The sequence below is a fragment of the Rhea americana genome, unplaced genomic scaffold (genome assembly GCF_003343005.1).
Source record: "Rhea americana isolate MKP2758 unplaced genomic scaffold, rheAme1 scaffold_151, whole genome shotgun sequence".
Classification (NCBI taxonomy): domain Eukaryota; kingdom Metazoa; phylum Chordata; class Aves; order Rheiformes; family Rheidae; genus Rhea; species Rhea americana.
Window position 1 is genome coordinate 1,717,856 of NW_028185606.1, and position 14,356 is coordinate 1,732,211.

A 14,356-nucleotide genomic window follows, 5' to 3' on the forward strand; every position below is an offset into this window, starting at 1 on the left:
TGCTTGAGCAGAGGGTTTGGACTAGATGGTCTGTCAAGTCCCTTCCAACCTCAAGCATCCTGTGATAAGATTTGTCTCTCCAAAACTGTTAGGGGAAAACATCTATAGGAGCTTTATGTAAAATAGAGAAATCTCTAGGTAAGTGGTTATTTGTAACCTTGAAGCTGCATTTCAAACTTTCTCTTCTTGTATGCTTTGCATATTTCATAAAGCTAAAAAATCATGGACTGAGAGTCCYGTGGCTCTGTTAAGGTCTCCGTTCTTCCATTCCCCACAGGCTCCCTCAGCACACAGTGTGATAGCTATGGCCGATGCAGCTGCAAACCTGGAGTGGTGGGTGATAAATGTGACCGGTGCCAGCCAGGTTACCACTCCCTCTCTGAGGCTGGGTGCAGGTAAGAGGGACTGCTGCTCTGAGTCAAGGAAACTAGTCTCTAAAAGAAAAGTTTTTTTCCTGTAAGTTTTCTATGTGGTTCTTAATGAATTGTCTTTTCTCCTGTCTTTTTCAGGCCTTGTTCTTGCAATTCTGCTGGCAGCACAGATGACTGCAACATTGAAACGGGACGATGTACTTGCAAGGACAATGTTGAAGGATTCAACTGTGAGAGGTGAGTGTCTCTTCCTGTGGCTTTCTTTGAAGACTGAGAAACATACAGGCAGTGGCCTGGAGTAAACATCAGGGAAATGAACTTTTCCTTCACATCTCCAGATGCAAACCTGGRTTTTTCAATCTGGAGCCATCAAATCCAAGAGGCTGTACCCCCTGCTTCTGTTTTGGACACTCTTCAGTCTGCACCAACGCCGTTGGCTACAGTATCTACAGCATCACTTCCAACTTCCAGTTTGGTAAAATTGAGGCTTTCTTTGCATCTTAAATTGGGCTGTAGACTCATGTCATAAACAAAAACCTTCTGTTCCTTTTTCCTTGTGTTGCACTTCAGACTCTGAGTAGCCAGGTACAGGATCTCTTTTTCAGAAGTGCTGAGTTGTTACTGAAATTAACAGGAATTCCCAGGCTTCAGCATGTTTATTCACTTAAGGAAGAAAGGGTTCACAGGTYTGACCTCAGGCATCCACTGTGCATTGTGTCTACATACACAGTACAGTTGCAAGGAAGTGTTGCAGATGTAAWCCCTTAAAAAGAAAAAATGCTGAAAATGGGACATTTTCTCAATTTTAGAACCAAATCAGGAATTTATGATTGAGAAGGATTATAACTATTTTAGATSTTGAGTTATGTTGCTCTGGATAAAAACTGCCGTTGTTTCTGGATCTGCAAATGAAAATTCTCTTTTTCCATACAGTTATTTTTATGTTTTCTTATGTAAGAATGCTTCAATTACATGTAGTTTGAAAAGAAACCTATTTAATTAAAATTCCACTGGAGAACAGTTTTTGTGAAGGCTGAAACTTCTCAGCTAAGGATTGAGTAACTTCATCAAATTCTAGGTGTTTTCTGGTCTTACCATCTCTTCTTAAGCTCTTTACTCTTGGAATTTTGATTTCTAGAAATCAAAATTCGAAAGGATTACTTGCTATGTCTGTAAGGTTTATAGGGTTCAAGTCAGCACTCCAATTATGTGCTTAAATTGAACAGTTGATGTTTGATATCCTTGCTCTTTTGCACAGTTGTAGTACAAACTCTCTAAAAAAACAAAACAGTTGTATACAAACAGTGTGCAGTATGATGAGAGTAGCCTGTGCAAAAATTCATATGAAGAGTGATTCTTGTGTATTTGATTTTCAGGAGAGGATGAGTGGCATGCTGAACAACGTGATGGCTCAGAAGTCTTGCTCCAGTGGAGTGCTGAGACCCAGGATATCTCTGTTATCTCGGACAGCTATTTCCCCATGTATTTTGTTGCACCACGTAGGTCATTCAAGAAGTGAGATTTTCTGTGTTGTTTGTAAGCCTTCAGTTGTCTGTCTCCTAATTGTGAGGGTTTGTTTCTGTTTCAGGCAAGTTTTTGGGCAACCAGGTTCTGAGTTACGGTCAAAACCTGACCTTTTCCTTTCGGGTTGACAGACGGGACACTCGTCTATCTGCAGAGGACCTGGTWCTGGAAGGAGCTGGGCTGAGAGTGTCGGTGCCTCTCATTGCTCAGGGCAACTCCTACCCCAGTGAGAACATGCTGACATATGCTTTCAGGTGAGAGGACTTTCCAAGCACTGTGATAGAAAGGAAAGAATTACAGCAGCTGGAATCTAGCTTGTGATACACCCTGGCCTCCAAGCTCTTAAGAAAACAAATAGCATTAATTTTAGCTCAAAAGAGTAGTCTTATCAGATTAATTTGAAGCTTGCTACTTAGTAGCATTGCATAATCATATGCAAAGTATGCGGTAATAGGATAGTGTTGTTGTAAATGATGCTTTAAATGGGCACAGTTGTTAGCATGTGAGAGCTTTAAAAATAATGCGTGGCCCTTCTCCATAGGCTCCATGAGGCCACAGATTACCCGTGGAGGCCTACTCTTACTGCATTTGAATTCCAGAAGCTGCTTCACAATTTGACCTCTATCAAGATACGTGGGACATACAGTGAGAGAAGTAAGTCACTGAGTAGAACACTGCAACCTTACGGAGAGAGGAGAGGAGGAGACCTGTCTGTCCAGTGCTTCAGAGTTGTTTTGTTGTAGGACCCAGTCATAAATAGCTATGGCAGATTGTTTGACGAAGTCTGTGCCAGTTGCTTTTAATATGGCCTTCCTGTCTAACAACTGCTTCTGGGCCTTTTAGGGAGGAGAAGTRGAAAAATAAGCTGTCTTTCAGAGCCTTGAAGCTAAGCTTTCGTCACCTACTGATATTTCTCTTTGGAGGAGATACGATTCTTTGCTGTGTGCCACAGCCAGTCACTTCCATATCCATAGAAATGCAGAATCCAGAGTTCTGAAGGAAATGGTAGGAGAAGATGTAGGGAATCATCAGAGTATTTGGTCTCTATTTCTGCTGCACTTGGAGCAGCTATTTYTCCTCTGTTGTTCTTGACATTACAAATGGGAAGGACCAGGTCCTGAAAGCGCTGCGTGTGCAGAACTTCACTGAAAGTTGTCCTATAATGAGGATTTATGAAAATCAGGCACTAATGAGGGGAAAAAATATCCATGTCCTTAGGCACTGTGTGAAGAAGGATTTTTCTGAACAAAATAAGTAGATATAAAAGAATGAATTTGCACTTAAGGCAGATGGGGAAGCTACAAATACTTTATGTGGAGTTTGTTTATAGAAGAGGAATGTAAGGTTAGGTAGGGTATGTGGAGCAAGCTGTCTCCCGCRTGTTGCAGCCACCACCATATGCGGAGCTGAGGTTCTGTTCAGTGCTCTAGAGCAACTGCACTGACACAAACATCCGCTGGTAATGTAAATACCAGCTATTTTGTATTCAGACACAATTCTGCTCAAGGGGAAGGGCTGGGAGGAGTAAGAGCAGCTGTGCAATGCCAAAGAAAGGAACAGTTTGGGGTGGAGGTGGGGGAGCTGAAGAGTTTGCCTTGAGGCATGGTGTACAGAAGCTGCATCAGAGATGATGTGATAAAATTGCAGGAGAGTTGGTCTGTCCTCCCTAGAAAAACCTGGATGATTCTTAGTGTTTTATTTGGAAATATAAAATGTATGTATGCAAAATGTAATGCATTTTAACTGACTACTTAATCTCACGCATTCTGTTCTCAGCCTCCTCCTCTGTATTTTACAGAGCATCTTTGGTAAGCTGCTCTCTGCTTGCTGTCTATCTTTGTGCACAGGAATTGTTCTTGACTTTCCTGCCCTGTACTTACCTTTGTAAGCTGTATTTCATCTTTTGTTATCTGTCTAAACTTTATTGGAGAATTTTGCTTCTTGATCATCCATATCAACTGCAAACACTGTTTGTCTCTTACACGGTTCAGGTGTATTAGGTGAAAGAGTGATAAGGGCCCGTGTGGTTACAAAGCATTTCCTGTCTCTGTCCCTTCCAGGTGCTGGCCACCTGGATGATGTTACTATCACAAGTGCGCGCCCAGGACCTGGCTTGCCTGCAACCTGGGTGGAGACCTGCACCTGTCCAGCAGGATATGAGGGGCAGTTTTGTGAGCGCTGCTCCTCTGGCTACCGGAGAGAGACGCCTGGCCTTGGGCCGTACAGTCCCTGCGTGCCTTGTTCTTGCAACGGCCATAGTGAGACCTGTGAGCCAGAGACAGGTAAGAAGAACTGACAGAAGGAGGGATGACGAGGGCTGCTTCCTATTCCCTGTCAGATGAAGACCGTGACTGAGGAGAAGCAAAAAACACATACATCTCTATTCTAGGTGCGTGCAATTGCAGGGATAACACAGCAGGTTCTCACTGTGAGAAGTGCAGCGATGGATATTATGGAGATGCAACGGCAGGCACTGCCTCGGATTGCCAGCCCTGTCCGTGTCCAGGCAGCTCGAGCTGTGCCGTTGTGCCCCGCACAAAGGAGGTCGTGTGCACCAACTGCCCAACTGGTACTACAGGTGTGTTCTTTATTCAGAAGGGCTTTTTCCTACATCTCTCAGGTCTGTGGAAGTTCTTTTTCTACTGGTTCTGCTTTTCTGAACTGCTGTGAGTGGTCCTGAAAGCTACTGTGTCTTTTGATTCAAAACCTATTTGCTTCTCCCTTTCCCAGCCTGATTTTTCAGTCACGTGTGAGGCTCAGGGTTACTTGCCTTCTTTATGCTCTGCTCTCAAGAAGGAAAGGGTAACAGTTTTTATGTTAGAGTGTGAAAATTTCTGTACAACCTATGTGAATCATAATAACTTCTAATACAGCTCTGTTAATTGTCTGGTGCTGAGCTGAGTAGGACAGAAAATAGGATATAGCTGAAACAGCTAGGAGGGTGGCTCTGGCTGAAATTAATTTAGAAGATGAACCTACCATTTGCCAGGCTGACAGGCATTGTGGAATGCATGCAACGGGAGGGCTTACGTCCTCCCCAGAAGAAGGAAAATGGCTGCAGRGTCTCATGAGTACTGATCAAAAAATACAAGACCAAATTCATCCTGTCCACAATTTCATAGAAAAGTGTACGAACAGGTACTGAATGATCTCTTTTTCTTAATGACAAACTATGCAGTCTGGGCAAATGCCTGAATTGTTAAAAAGAGTCTTGTTTTGCCTGCAACCAGCAAATAAGACTTAAAATGGTTGGCAGCTTCCAGGCTTTTCTGCTGGATTTACACTTGGCATGATGGAGTCCAGAGTCCAGAATAACTGTAAATGCTTTAAATACTTAGAACAAGTCCTGCATCAGGCACAAAAGCATATCATCCCCAGAACAGCCTGTGGGAATTCCCTTGTGTGCCATTGCCTTGTGAACCGAAGCACAGTCCTGGGAACTTGCCTGCGAAGGTCACATCTTTAGTAAGCTTTCTGTACTTCTCTTATWAAAGATTCTTAAGAGGTGGAACAGATGAAGGTCACCCGTTATTACGGAGAGGCACAGAATTAGAAAACTGCTGAACTAAATGCTTTGGTGCCTGCCCAAGGACGGTTTGGCACATTGTCAGGCTCCTGTATGGGATTGTTTGATTATCATGTCGGCAGTAGGGCTTCTGGTAGCTGTAATACCTTGTGGAGTTCTGGCTGCCTGCTTTGMTTTTTAAATTAACAACAAATTACAGCAAATAGGATTTACTATGGATGATTGGAAGAGTTGAGAGGGAGGGAAAGGGAGAGTTGAAGTATTTTATAATGGCCAGAGTTTCAGTTCAATCTGACGATGCAAAAGCAATCTCATCTCTAAAGACTGAGAAGAGTTCATCTGTAGTCCCATGCACCTTTCTATTTCTGTCACAAAGATAAAAAGGAAGTACACCTTAGAGCTTCCCTTTTCAGAGAAGGCTGTGAAGGGAGTCCAAGTGAGATTGTAGCAGAGGACTTTATGCTGAAGCATATGCATCTTTGTTGTATCCCAGGTAAAAGATGCGAGTTGTGTGATGATGCCTATTTTGGAGACCCACTGGGTGAAAAYGGTGCTGTGAGGCCTTGTCGTCTCTGCCAATGCAATGATAACATCGACCCCAATGCCGTGGGGAACTGTAACCGCCACACAGGTGAATGCCTAAAATGTATCTACAACACAGCTGGCTTCTACTGTGACCGCTGCAAAGACGGCTTCTATGGGAACCCCTTGGCGCCCAGTCCTGCAGACAAGTGCAGAGGTAAGAGCCATTTCCTTTCATGTTCCTTCCATGTTTCAGATTCCCCCCTCCCCAAAGAGCAGCCTTTTGTGACAATGTTTTAGGAAAAAAGGTCATGTTTTCTTGCTATATTCAGGTGCTTCAGAAATAATGGTTTATTACGGTTTGGCAGTTGTAGATGACTGAAAWGCTTGTGATTGTAGCATACTTATTGTCATCAAAATGAAAATGTTGTGATGTAGGGGCTGGGCTGCAGTTGGTTTTGGGTTCACATACTCTGAGGCCTGTTCAGGGGACACTGGTTAGCTAAGTACTAACATCAGAAGGGGCTTCTAATTTTATGTGCGTTTTCCCCGTTCCTTTTCTTGCAGCTTGCAATTGTAACCCTTACGGTACAGTGAATCAGCAGACGAGTTGCAATCAAGTGACTGGGCAATGTGAGTGCCTCTCGCATGTCACTGAGAGGGACTGCAGTGCCTGTGAGCCTGGCTTTTATAACCTCCAGAGTGGACGTGGCTGTGAGAGGTAATGTCCATCTCAACTTGAGGCAAAAAGCATAGTTTGGAGGATCTTCACTTAGGAGGTGCAGGACACCTTTTTGCTCTTAAGCTTTTGTACAAGTGTTTGTCGTAAGTTATTGGTACTCTTCATGGATGCTGTGAAGGGTGGGGAAGAACAGGAGTTAAGGAACAGCTACGACGGATGTACAAAAAGCCTAATTTATAAATAGCTTTAAATCTGAGTTTTAAATAGAAAAGTATCATGTGATTGATGGTTGATAGCAGGGGCTCTTGGATTCCATTTTTAGTGCAGACACAAGTGACCTTGTGCAGTTCAGATACTCAGTGCCTTGCCTTCTGCATCAGTAGAGCAAGAAAAGTGATACTTGCTTTGCATGGAAAACTTTGGTTTTGCTCACTAGGGCTCTTTGTGAGGTGCTGCTCACGTGTGTCCTGTTTGTGTTACCCTGTGACATGTGGCTGTCTTCCGTAGGTGCGACTGCCACGCGCTGGGTTCCACCAACGGCCAGTGTGACATCCGAACAGGGCAGTGCGAGTGCCAGCCCGGCATCACAGGCCAGCGTTGTGACAGATGCGAGSCCAACCACTTTGGATTTGGCCACGAAGGCTGTAAACGTAAGTCTGAGATGCTGGAATGAGGCAGATGAGCGGGACTTGGTACAACCAGCCTTTCCTTTCCTCTGYTTCTGAGAAGGAACTTTCTTGCTTCACTACCCCTCTGTTCATTGCAAGAGAAGGTAGCGTTTTTGTATCCACACTCTGAACAGTGAAATGTGGACTCTGTGCAATAGCTTATCCTTTACAAGGATTTTTAAAAATTAATTAATTGAATTAATTTACAAGTTTTTCTTTTTTTTTTTTTTATTGGAGATGGGAAGAACTCTGTGTTCACTTATTAGGCATCTGCTTCTCTTCAGTGTTTTGCTCTGAATCTTGTCCCAGAACAAGAGTCTTGTCCTGTTTTCCACATTTAAATTGCTATATATTTACTCTGAAAATGGCCTTAACTTAGAGACTCAGTCTCGAGGAGTAATAGCTTGTAAATCTGATACAAAAACAATATTGTCCAAATCTTATTTCTGATATCGTTGCCCTTAAAAAACAGAAAAACTCATTGCCGTTATAATTAAATGGGTAGAGAATTAAAGTGCCTCCTCATAGAGGCAATAGCAAGACTTCTAATGCTGTATAACATGAAATGAAGATTCTGTCTAAATAGTTGCCTGCAGTGGTAAGCTGCTGCTGTAACATCCCTTCCTGCTGTGTGTTTGGATACATGCAGWTCAGGAGCAAGACTGCAGCCTTGTGTTGGTGTCCTAGTGCTTTTACCCAGAATGGCCTGCAGTTTAGGGTATTTCTGTAGCTCCTCTGGTCTGACTGCGGTTTAACTCTCCTGCAGCATGTGACTGTGATCCTGAAGGTTCGCACTCGCTGCAGTGCAGGGAGAATGGTCGCTGCGAGTGTAAGGAAGGCTTTGTGGGGAACCGCTGTGACCAGTGTGAAGAGAACTATTTCTACAATCGGTCATGGCCAGGCTGTCAAGAATGTCCTGCGTGTTACAGACTAGTGAAAGACAAGGTAAGACCGTGAATGTGAGCTTTTTTTCTTTGTCTCCTGCTGTTACCACCACAGTCGATGGAAAACAGTASTGTGTACTTCTGATATTTCTTGCTGTTGATGCCAGACTCTGGAAACCAGAGGCAGGCCCATGCTATACCTGCTTCTACAAAGACTTTTTTGTAGTGTCTGAGTGACACCTGCTGTAAGCAGAAAGCTTTATTGCACTTTGCCCTATATCTGTTCTCTGTCCTTTTCATGTAGGTGGCAGAACAGCGAGAGAGGCTGCAGGAGCTAGAAAATCTTATAGCAAATCTTGGTACAGGAGAGGAAACTGTAACTGATCAGGCCTTTGAAGAGAGATTAAAGCAGGCAGAAAGAGAGGTTATGGAATTGCTCCAAGAAGCACAAAACAGCAAAGGTAAGTTGAAGTGATCACGTGTAGGAATGACATGAAATTAGCTCTTTACTTGATGTTCCTGCCCCCTTAGGGTGCCTTCAAGCCTCTACTGTGTATCAGGACAGACAGATATTTCAAATACCACTGAGATATTAGATTATTATGAAAACAATGATGGTTGTGTTTTTTCCCTTGATGTTATTCCTCAGTGATCTCTAATATAAGCAAAATAAAGCTCTGCCTCTAGCTCTGTATGGAGAAGACAGTGCTACATGTTATCCTTTTCTCCAGATGCAAAGGGGAATCTTACTTATTCTCTGTATAACTRTTGTATAAGCAAGCTGAAGACTTTTATAGTACATGGACAGACGTGTCTCTGTGTGCTTTTGCAGTTTTCACCAGCAACAAATGCAGCTTAAGCTGCTTATGAACTTTTTCAGAAATCTTGGGATAAAGCATTTCTTGTTGGGGTATAATCAGTGTTCAGAATGAAAACTTCAAAAACCTGCTGGCAGGCTTAATTATCCCACCATATAATTTATAGTGATCTCAAATGTGCTATTGTGGTGCCTTGTAGTTAACCATTTCRATTACTGATCATAGCTCAAAGATTTTTCTTGTTAAATTGCTTCAGAGAGATTCTTCTACTGTCATCTTTTACTACAGGATGTCTGAACAGGGCCTTAAGTAGTGTGAGTGTTTTGTAGTTAATTTGGAATGTGTGTGTGTGTTGATTTTTGCGGGGTGTTCTTTTTTTTTTTTTTTATTTTCCTTCCCACCCCCCCAAATATATAAACATTCTGGTGAAGAGTAAGTTGAAAATGACTCCTGGTTTCGCATTGAAAGTGGTTGCTCACTACTCCTCTGATAGYTTGTTCACTGATATTGACACTACTTTGGAAAAACCTGTACCTGTTGTGGGAGAAGAGGAAAAAGCTCTGCCATGCCCTGAGGAACGGAGCTTTGGTTCTCCTAGTACTAACCTGATCGTGGAGCACTGTGGTAATAACAGCCTGACAATTTCTTGTGGGAACTCAGCATAGGGAAGAGAGAGAAGATCTGCTCTGCGTTTGATACTCATGTTTTCCAGGGAAGTTAACCTGTAGGGTATTTTGGAAGGACAGATAGCTTCATGCCTGCTTGTACTGTATTGCTGGAGCTGATCAAGCTTTATAAGCAAATATAAGCAGGTGTGCCGGAGTAGGACTGCATCTCCTAGGGGAGCAGACAGGATAAATGCATCAGCCACATGTGCTAGTAGAGACTGAACAGATCAGTCATGGGCGATTGGATGTGATGTGTGAAGAGCCAGTGTATGTTCTTGGGAACCTTCTCACCCTGCTTGGGTTCAGGGCTGTGTGAAGTAGACACTGGAAGGGTGACAGGCTGAGCTARCACAAAGCATGCATTTAACATCCACCTTGGTCTCATATACCCATCCGATACTTGCTTGGAAAGATTCTTGCTCATGTGARTGATAAGTGAAATTCTCTGTTTTAGCTGAGGTAGCTTTCTGCTGCCTGCTTGGAACTCATGCTTAGATAATATTTTATATAGTGGGTAAGAGGGTGAGTATTGGTAGAAAGGTAAGGTAGCCTGAAGGGGAGGATAACGTACAGCCTGCTATTTCTTGTCTCCTCTTACCTTGTAGGAGTAGAGCTAAAGAGAAWTAGGAAAGTAGATGTCTTATACCTCTTGAAAGCTCTGCCTTTATCACAGACTTTAAAAAAAAAAGATTTAATGACTTTTCATTTGTTATATTTTATGCATGTTCTGATGGTGACTTTGATCTCAAGCTAGCTGACCAACTTATTAAATGATTTTTAGTCCYCTTTCTATAGGGGATTAACCTACCAGCATGTTGCCTGTAGTGGTAAGCTGCTGCTGTAACTTCTCTTCCTCCTGTAATTAACTTTGCTTCCTCCATTTTATGTCTTATGTTTCAGATGTAGATCAGGGCCTTATGGACCGCCTCAAAGACATCAACAGCACACTAGTGAGTCAGCTCAGCAGGCTGCAAAACATCCAGAACACAGTGCGGGAGACTGAGAGCCTGGCGGAGCAAGCCCGGGAGCGAGTGGAGGACACTGAGGACCTGATCGGATTAGCTTCTGCTATGCTTGAGAAGGCAAGGATGGCAGCTGACAAYGTGGTGAGTGTGGTGTGGACATCTGACATGATGGCATAGCATCTCCCTTTCTGAGAGAAAGCCTGTTTGCTGTGTTCCCTGCATATGCTTCCTTGTGCATGTGTGTGCTCTCTCTGTAACAAGTTCACTATGGAACTTTTCCCCCAGCCCAAGATAATGGAGGATTAGTTTGAGAAGAACAGATGGTTGGATGGTCCTTTTCTTTCATGTATTTGAATCTTAGCCTCTGCTGAAAGAAATCTAGTTAAAAAAAACTAAATATATAGCAAATATTTGGTTGTAAGGGGTGATTGGTGGAAACTACATGGACTTAAGGAAAATTATATGGAGAAGTGAGAAGTATGTTAGATACCTCTGTAAGCATTTAGATCATGACWATGAATATTTAAAGTGTTGATAAATAAAAGATGGAATAACTGTGTTAAGAAATGTCTTGGTGTGTKTGTTTGTTTTCCTTCCAGTCCATTACATCACCAGAATCAAGTGGTGACCCTAACAACATGACTCTTCTGGCAGAAGAGGCCCGTAAACTGGCTGAAAGGTAGGTAGGCTGCGGAAGATAAATTCATAGCCCACGTCAGGGCTCTGTTTTTTCTCTGGGAAAGGGGAGTGCAGTTTGGTTAGTTTGATATGAAACACATTTTGTTTGCTTGAATAGGAAACCGTTTGGCGGTATTTCTAATGACATTCCATTGCTGTAGAGGAGGTGTAGTGGATATGCARCTGTACATCATCAGTAAGAATGAGGGTAAACACTCGACCTCTGAGTTAGAGACATATGAAACTATAGCAGTGCCTTGCTGATACTGTGGGCACTGCTGGAGTAGTGATGTCTGTGGTTGMAGAGACCATCTGAAACATCATCTCTCATTGTAAATGTTTTAGATGCACAATTTTGAGTAAAGAAAGGAGAAATAGGAGAAAACAATCTTGGAGCTGCGAATAAAAACTGCTAGTTGGTAACTTTAATGAGATTATTTTTCTTTGGTAATGCTTACCAGGCACAAACAAGAAGCTGATGATATTGTGCRCATAGCCAAGGCAGCAAATGATACTTCCACAGAGGCATATCAACTACTGTTGAAGACCTTGGCTGGAGAGAACCAAACTGCAAATGACATTGATGAGCTCAACCAGAAGTGAGTAACAGAAAAAAGGTTTTATTTGCAGARTTTAGAGTAGAGGAGAGAGTTGAGATGCCTTTTGTAACATTTAATGCTTTTGGTTTCATGAGAGTTGTCTCTCAATGTTTTAGCCCCTCTACTCAGTCAGTATGTTTAATTCTACAGAAAAAGAATCACACTGGTTTGGGTTTTTTTTYCCCTTCTTTTTTTAAGGTATAATCAAGCAAGAAACATCTCTCGTGATCTAGAGAAACAGGCAAACAGAGTGCTTGAAGAAGCAGAGGAGGCTGGGAACAAGGCCTTGCAGATCTATGCTAATCTCACCAGTCTGCCTACTGTGGATTCCACAGGGCTAGAGGTAACTGAGTGAAACTTGGTGTGTAGCGTGCCCCAAAGATCAGTGATGGCAAACATTAAAACGGTGTGATAAATTGTTGCCAATGTTGTCTGCACTTTGGTAATGTTTCTCTGCTTAAGAATCATCTGTGGAACTTTTGTCAGTATACATATAACATGCACACTTGCGTACTTCAACTTTTACCTACCTGCCCACYCCCAGTCTCTGAAGGAGGAAAAAGAAAGTCAGATGTTATTTACCAGACATCTTGGCTGGAACTGAGAAGTGCAAGAATTTCAGTTCCATCTGAGGTCTGCAGAGTTGCTCCCTCTCCTTTACTCACAATAGTAGAGTAGTTTTTCATATGCACAAAGATGTTTCCATCCTCCATCGTTGTACTGACCCTGGTGGGTTTTTGTGGGCTTTGAAAGYGTCAGTGATGCAGGGTTGCAGTTCTAGTAATAAGAGAAGAGAGCTTATCRTATTTGCTGCTCGTTTTGAACACGGGAAACTATGCAGTGTTTTGCCATCTGTTTGTAAATTCTTTRATATTATTCAGAAAATCTGCCTTTTTTTCTGGTCCCCACATGCAGAATGAAGCAAATAAGATCAAGAAGGAAGCAGAAGAGTTGGATCAGCTAATTGCAAGGAAGCTGAAAGATTATGAAGACTTGAGAGAAGACATGAAAGGAAAGGAGCTAGAAGTGAAGAACCTCTTGGAGAAAGGGAAGACAGAACAGCAGGTCAGTTGTGTGCAGGCTTTTATTCCCTGGAGGGRAAAAAAAAGGTGAGGGAGAAAGTAACTGACCACATAAAAAAGATTCAATCTATTCAGTCTTAGCGCTGCTTATAACTTCTGAGAATATTGAAGGCAGGTCCTGGAGAGGAGACGCAAAAAGCTGGTAAAAACAGTGGCATTGAGTCTGTATTGCGGAGTTGGGCACGTTTGCTAGGTGTGCTGTCTTGTTCGTATTGAGAGCAGTGTTCCTAAAGGAGCCAAATTTACATGATTTCAGAGGAAGTATTGCCACCAACTTGAGGATGAACACTGTTTTGTATTGCATTGGTGTTTCAGGCTGCTTGGGTGATGCATTTTGATGTGCCTAGATGGTCGTTCCTCAAAGGAAAAGAGTATGTTGATATATGTCATATCTTYCTAGACTGCAGATCAGCTCCTGGCTCGAGCTGATGCAGCAAAAGCTCTGGCAGAAGAAGCTGCTCGGAAGGGAAATGGCACGTTAGAGGAGGCCAATACCATTCTCAGCAACTTGAAAGGTAAAGAGAAAGCACTTAAAGTAAATGCTTGAATTTGATTGACAGGTCACTTTCCAGTAGGGCATTTTGGCTGATAGTTCATGCTGTTAAGCGTTGGATGATTTCTTCTTGTATGTTTTCTTTTAGGGGATAGGGTGTGTGTGKGGGGGTATGTGTGGTGGGTTTTTTGTTTGTTTTTTAAGAAAAATATCTTTTCTGTGCACAGAAGTATACTTTTGTGCAACTTCCATATTTAGCATTGGAGGGCATGTAATAGGGAGAGCTGTAAGCCTTCCTGTTCAGCAACTRCTGCTGCTGGGTTTTTTGCAGGATGCCAAGCATGGTCATTACATGATCAAGCATGATCACTGCTTGGTAAACTTTCCCTGTATGCTGACGTTACCCTGCCTTGACAGCTGTTAAGGTAACAAATGCAGCAGCAGTCCTATATCCTAGTTTGCTTTCCTTCAGTGTGATTACAGGGTAGCATAGCCTGGGTAGTTTGGTCAAAGAAGCATCCCAAGGCTCTCTTGAAGCAAGTGATGAAGTTGTTTTGCCCTTTTTCAGATTTTGATAAACGTGTGAATGATAACAAAACAGCAGCTGAGGAGGCACTGAAGAAGATTCCTGCCATTACCCAAACCATTGCTGAAGCCAACAATAAGACACGCCAGGCAGAGCTGGCACTTGGCAATGCTGCTGCTGACGCCCGGGATGCCAAGGCTAAAGCAGATGATGCTGAGAAAATTGCCAGCTCTGTTCAGAAGGTGAGTCACTTGCAGTTCTGGAATCAGCCCTCCTGAGGTGTTAGCATTTAATTGGGCAAATTCTTCTATTCCTGGCGCACGGAATTCTTCCTGCACTCTTCCTGCTGA

At 42.9% G+C, this 14,356-nt stretch overlaps 1 protein-coding gene across 1 annotated transcript in view; it reads left to right on the forward strand.

Moving 5' to 3' along the window:
• The window catches only part of LAMC1 (laminin subunit gamma 1), a 79,776-nt gene that overhangs the window by 61,023 nt on the left and 4,397 nt on the right, over positions 1-14,356 (forward strand). Inside the window, exons 6-25 of the mRNA XM_085299666.1 lie at positions 278-395; positions 510-608; positions 710-846; positions 1,748-1,870; positions 1,960-2,149; positions 2,437-2,549; positions 3,956-4,177; positions 4,285-4,473; positions 5,915-6,160; positions 6,511-6,664; positions 7,133-7,275; positions 8,060-8,238; positions 8,482-8,638; positions 10,564-10,769; positions 11,228-11,307; positions 11,768-11,905; positions 12,104-12,248; positions 12,821-12,970; positions 13,388-13,502; positions 14,049-14,248. Coding sequence (XP_085155792.1) covers positions 278-395; positions 510-608; positions 710-846; positions 1,748-1,870; positions 1,960-2,149; positions 2,437-2,549; positions 3,956-4,177; positions 4,285-4,473; positions 5,915-6,160; positions 6,511-6,664; positions 7,133-7,275; positions 8,060-8,238; positions 8,482-8,638; positions 10,564-10,769; positions 11,228-11,307; positions 11,768-11,905; positions 12,104-12,248; positions 12,821-12,970; positions 13,388-13,502; positions 14,049-14,248 — 3,104 coding nt within the window. The remainder of the gene's footprint in view (positions 1-277; positions 396-509; positions 609-709; positions 847-1,747; positions 1,871-1,959; positions 2,150-2,436; positions 2,550-3,955; positions 4,178-4,284; positions 4,474-5,914; positions 6,161-6,510; positions 6,665-7,132; positions 7,276-8,059; positions 8,239-8,481; positions 8,639-10,563; positions 10,770-11,227; positions 11,308-11,767; positions 11,906-12,103; positions 12,249-12,820; positions 12,971-13,387; positions 13,503-14,048; positions 14,249-14,356) is intronic.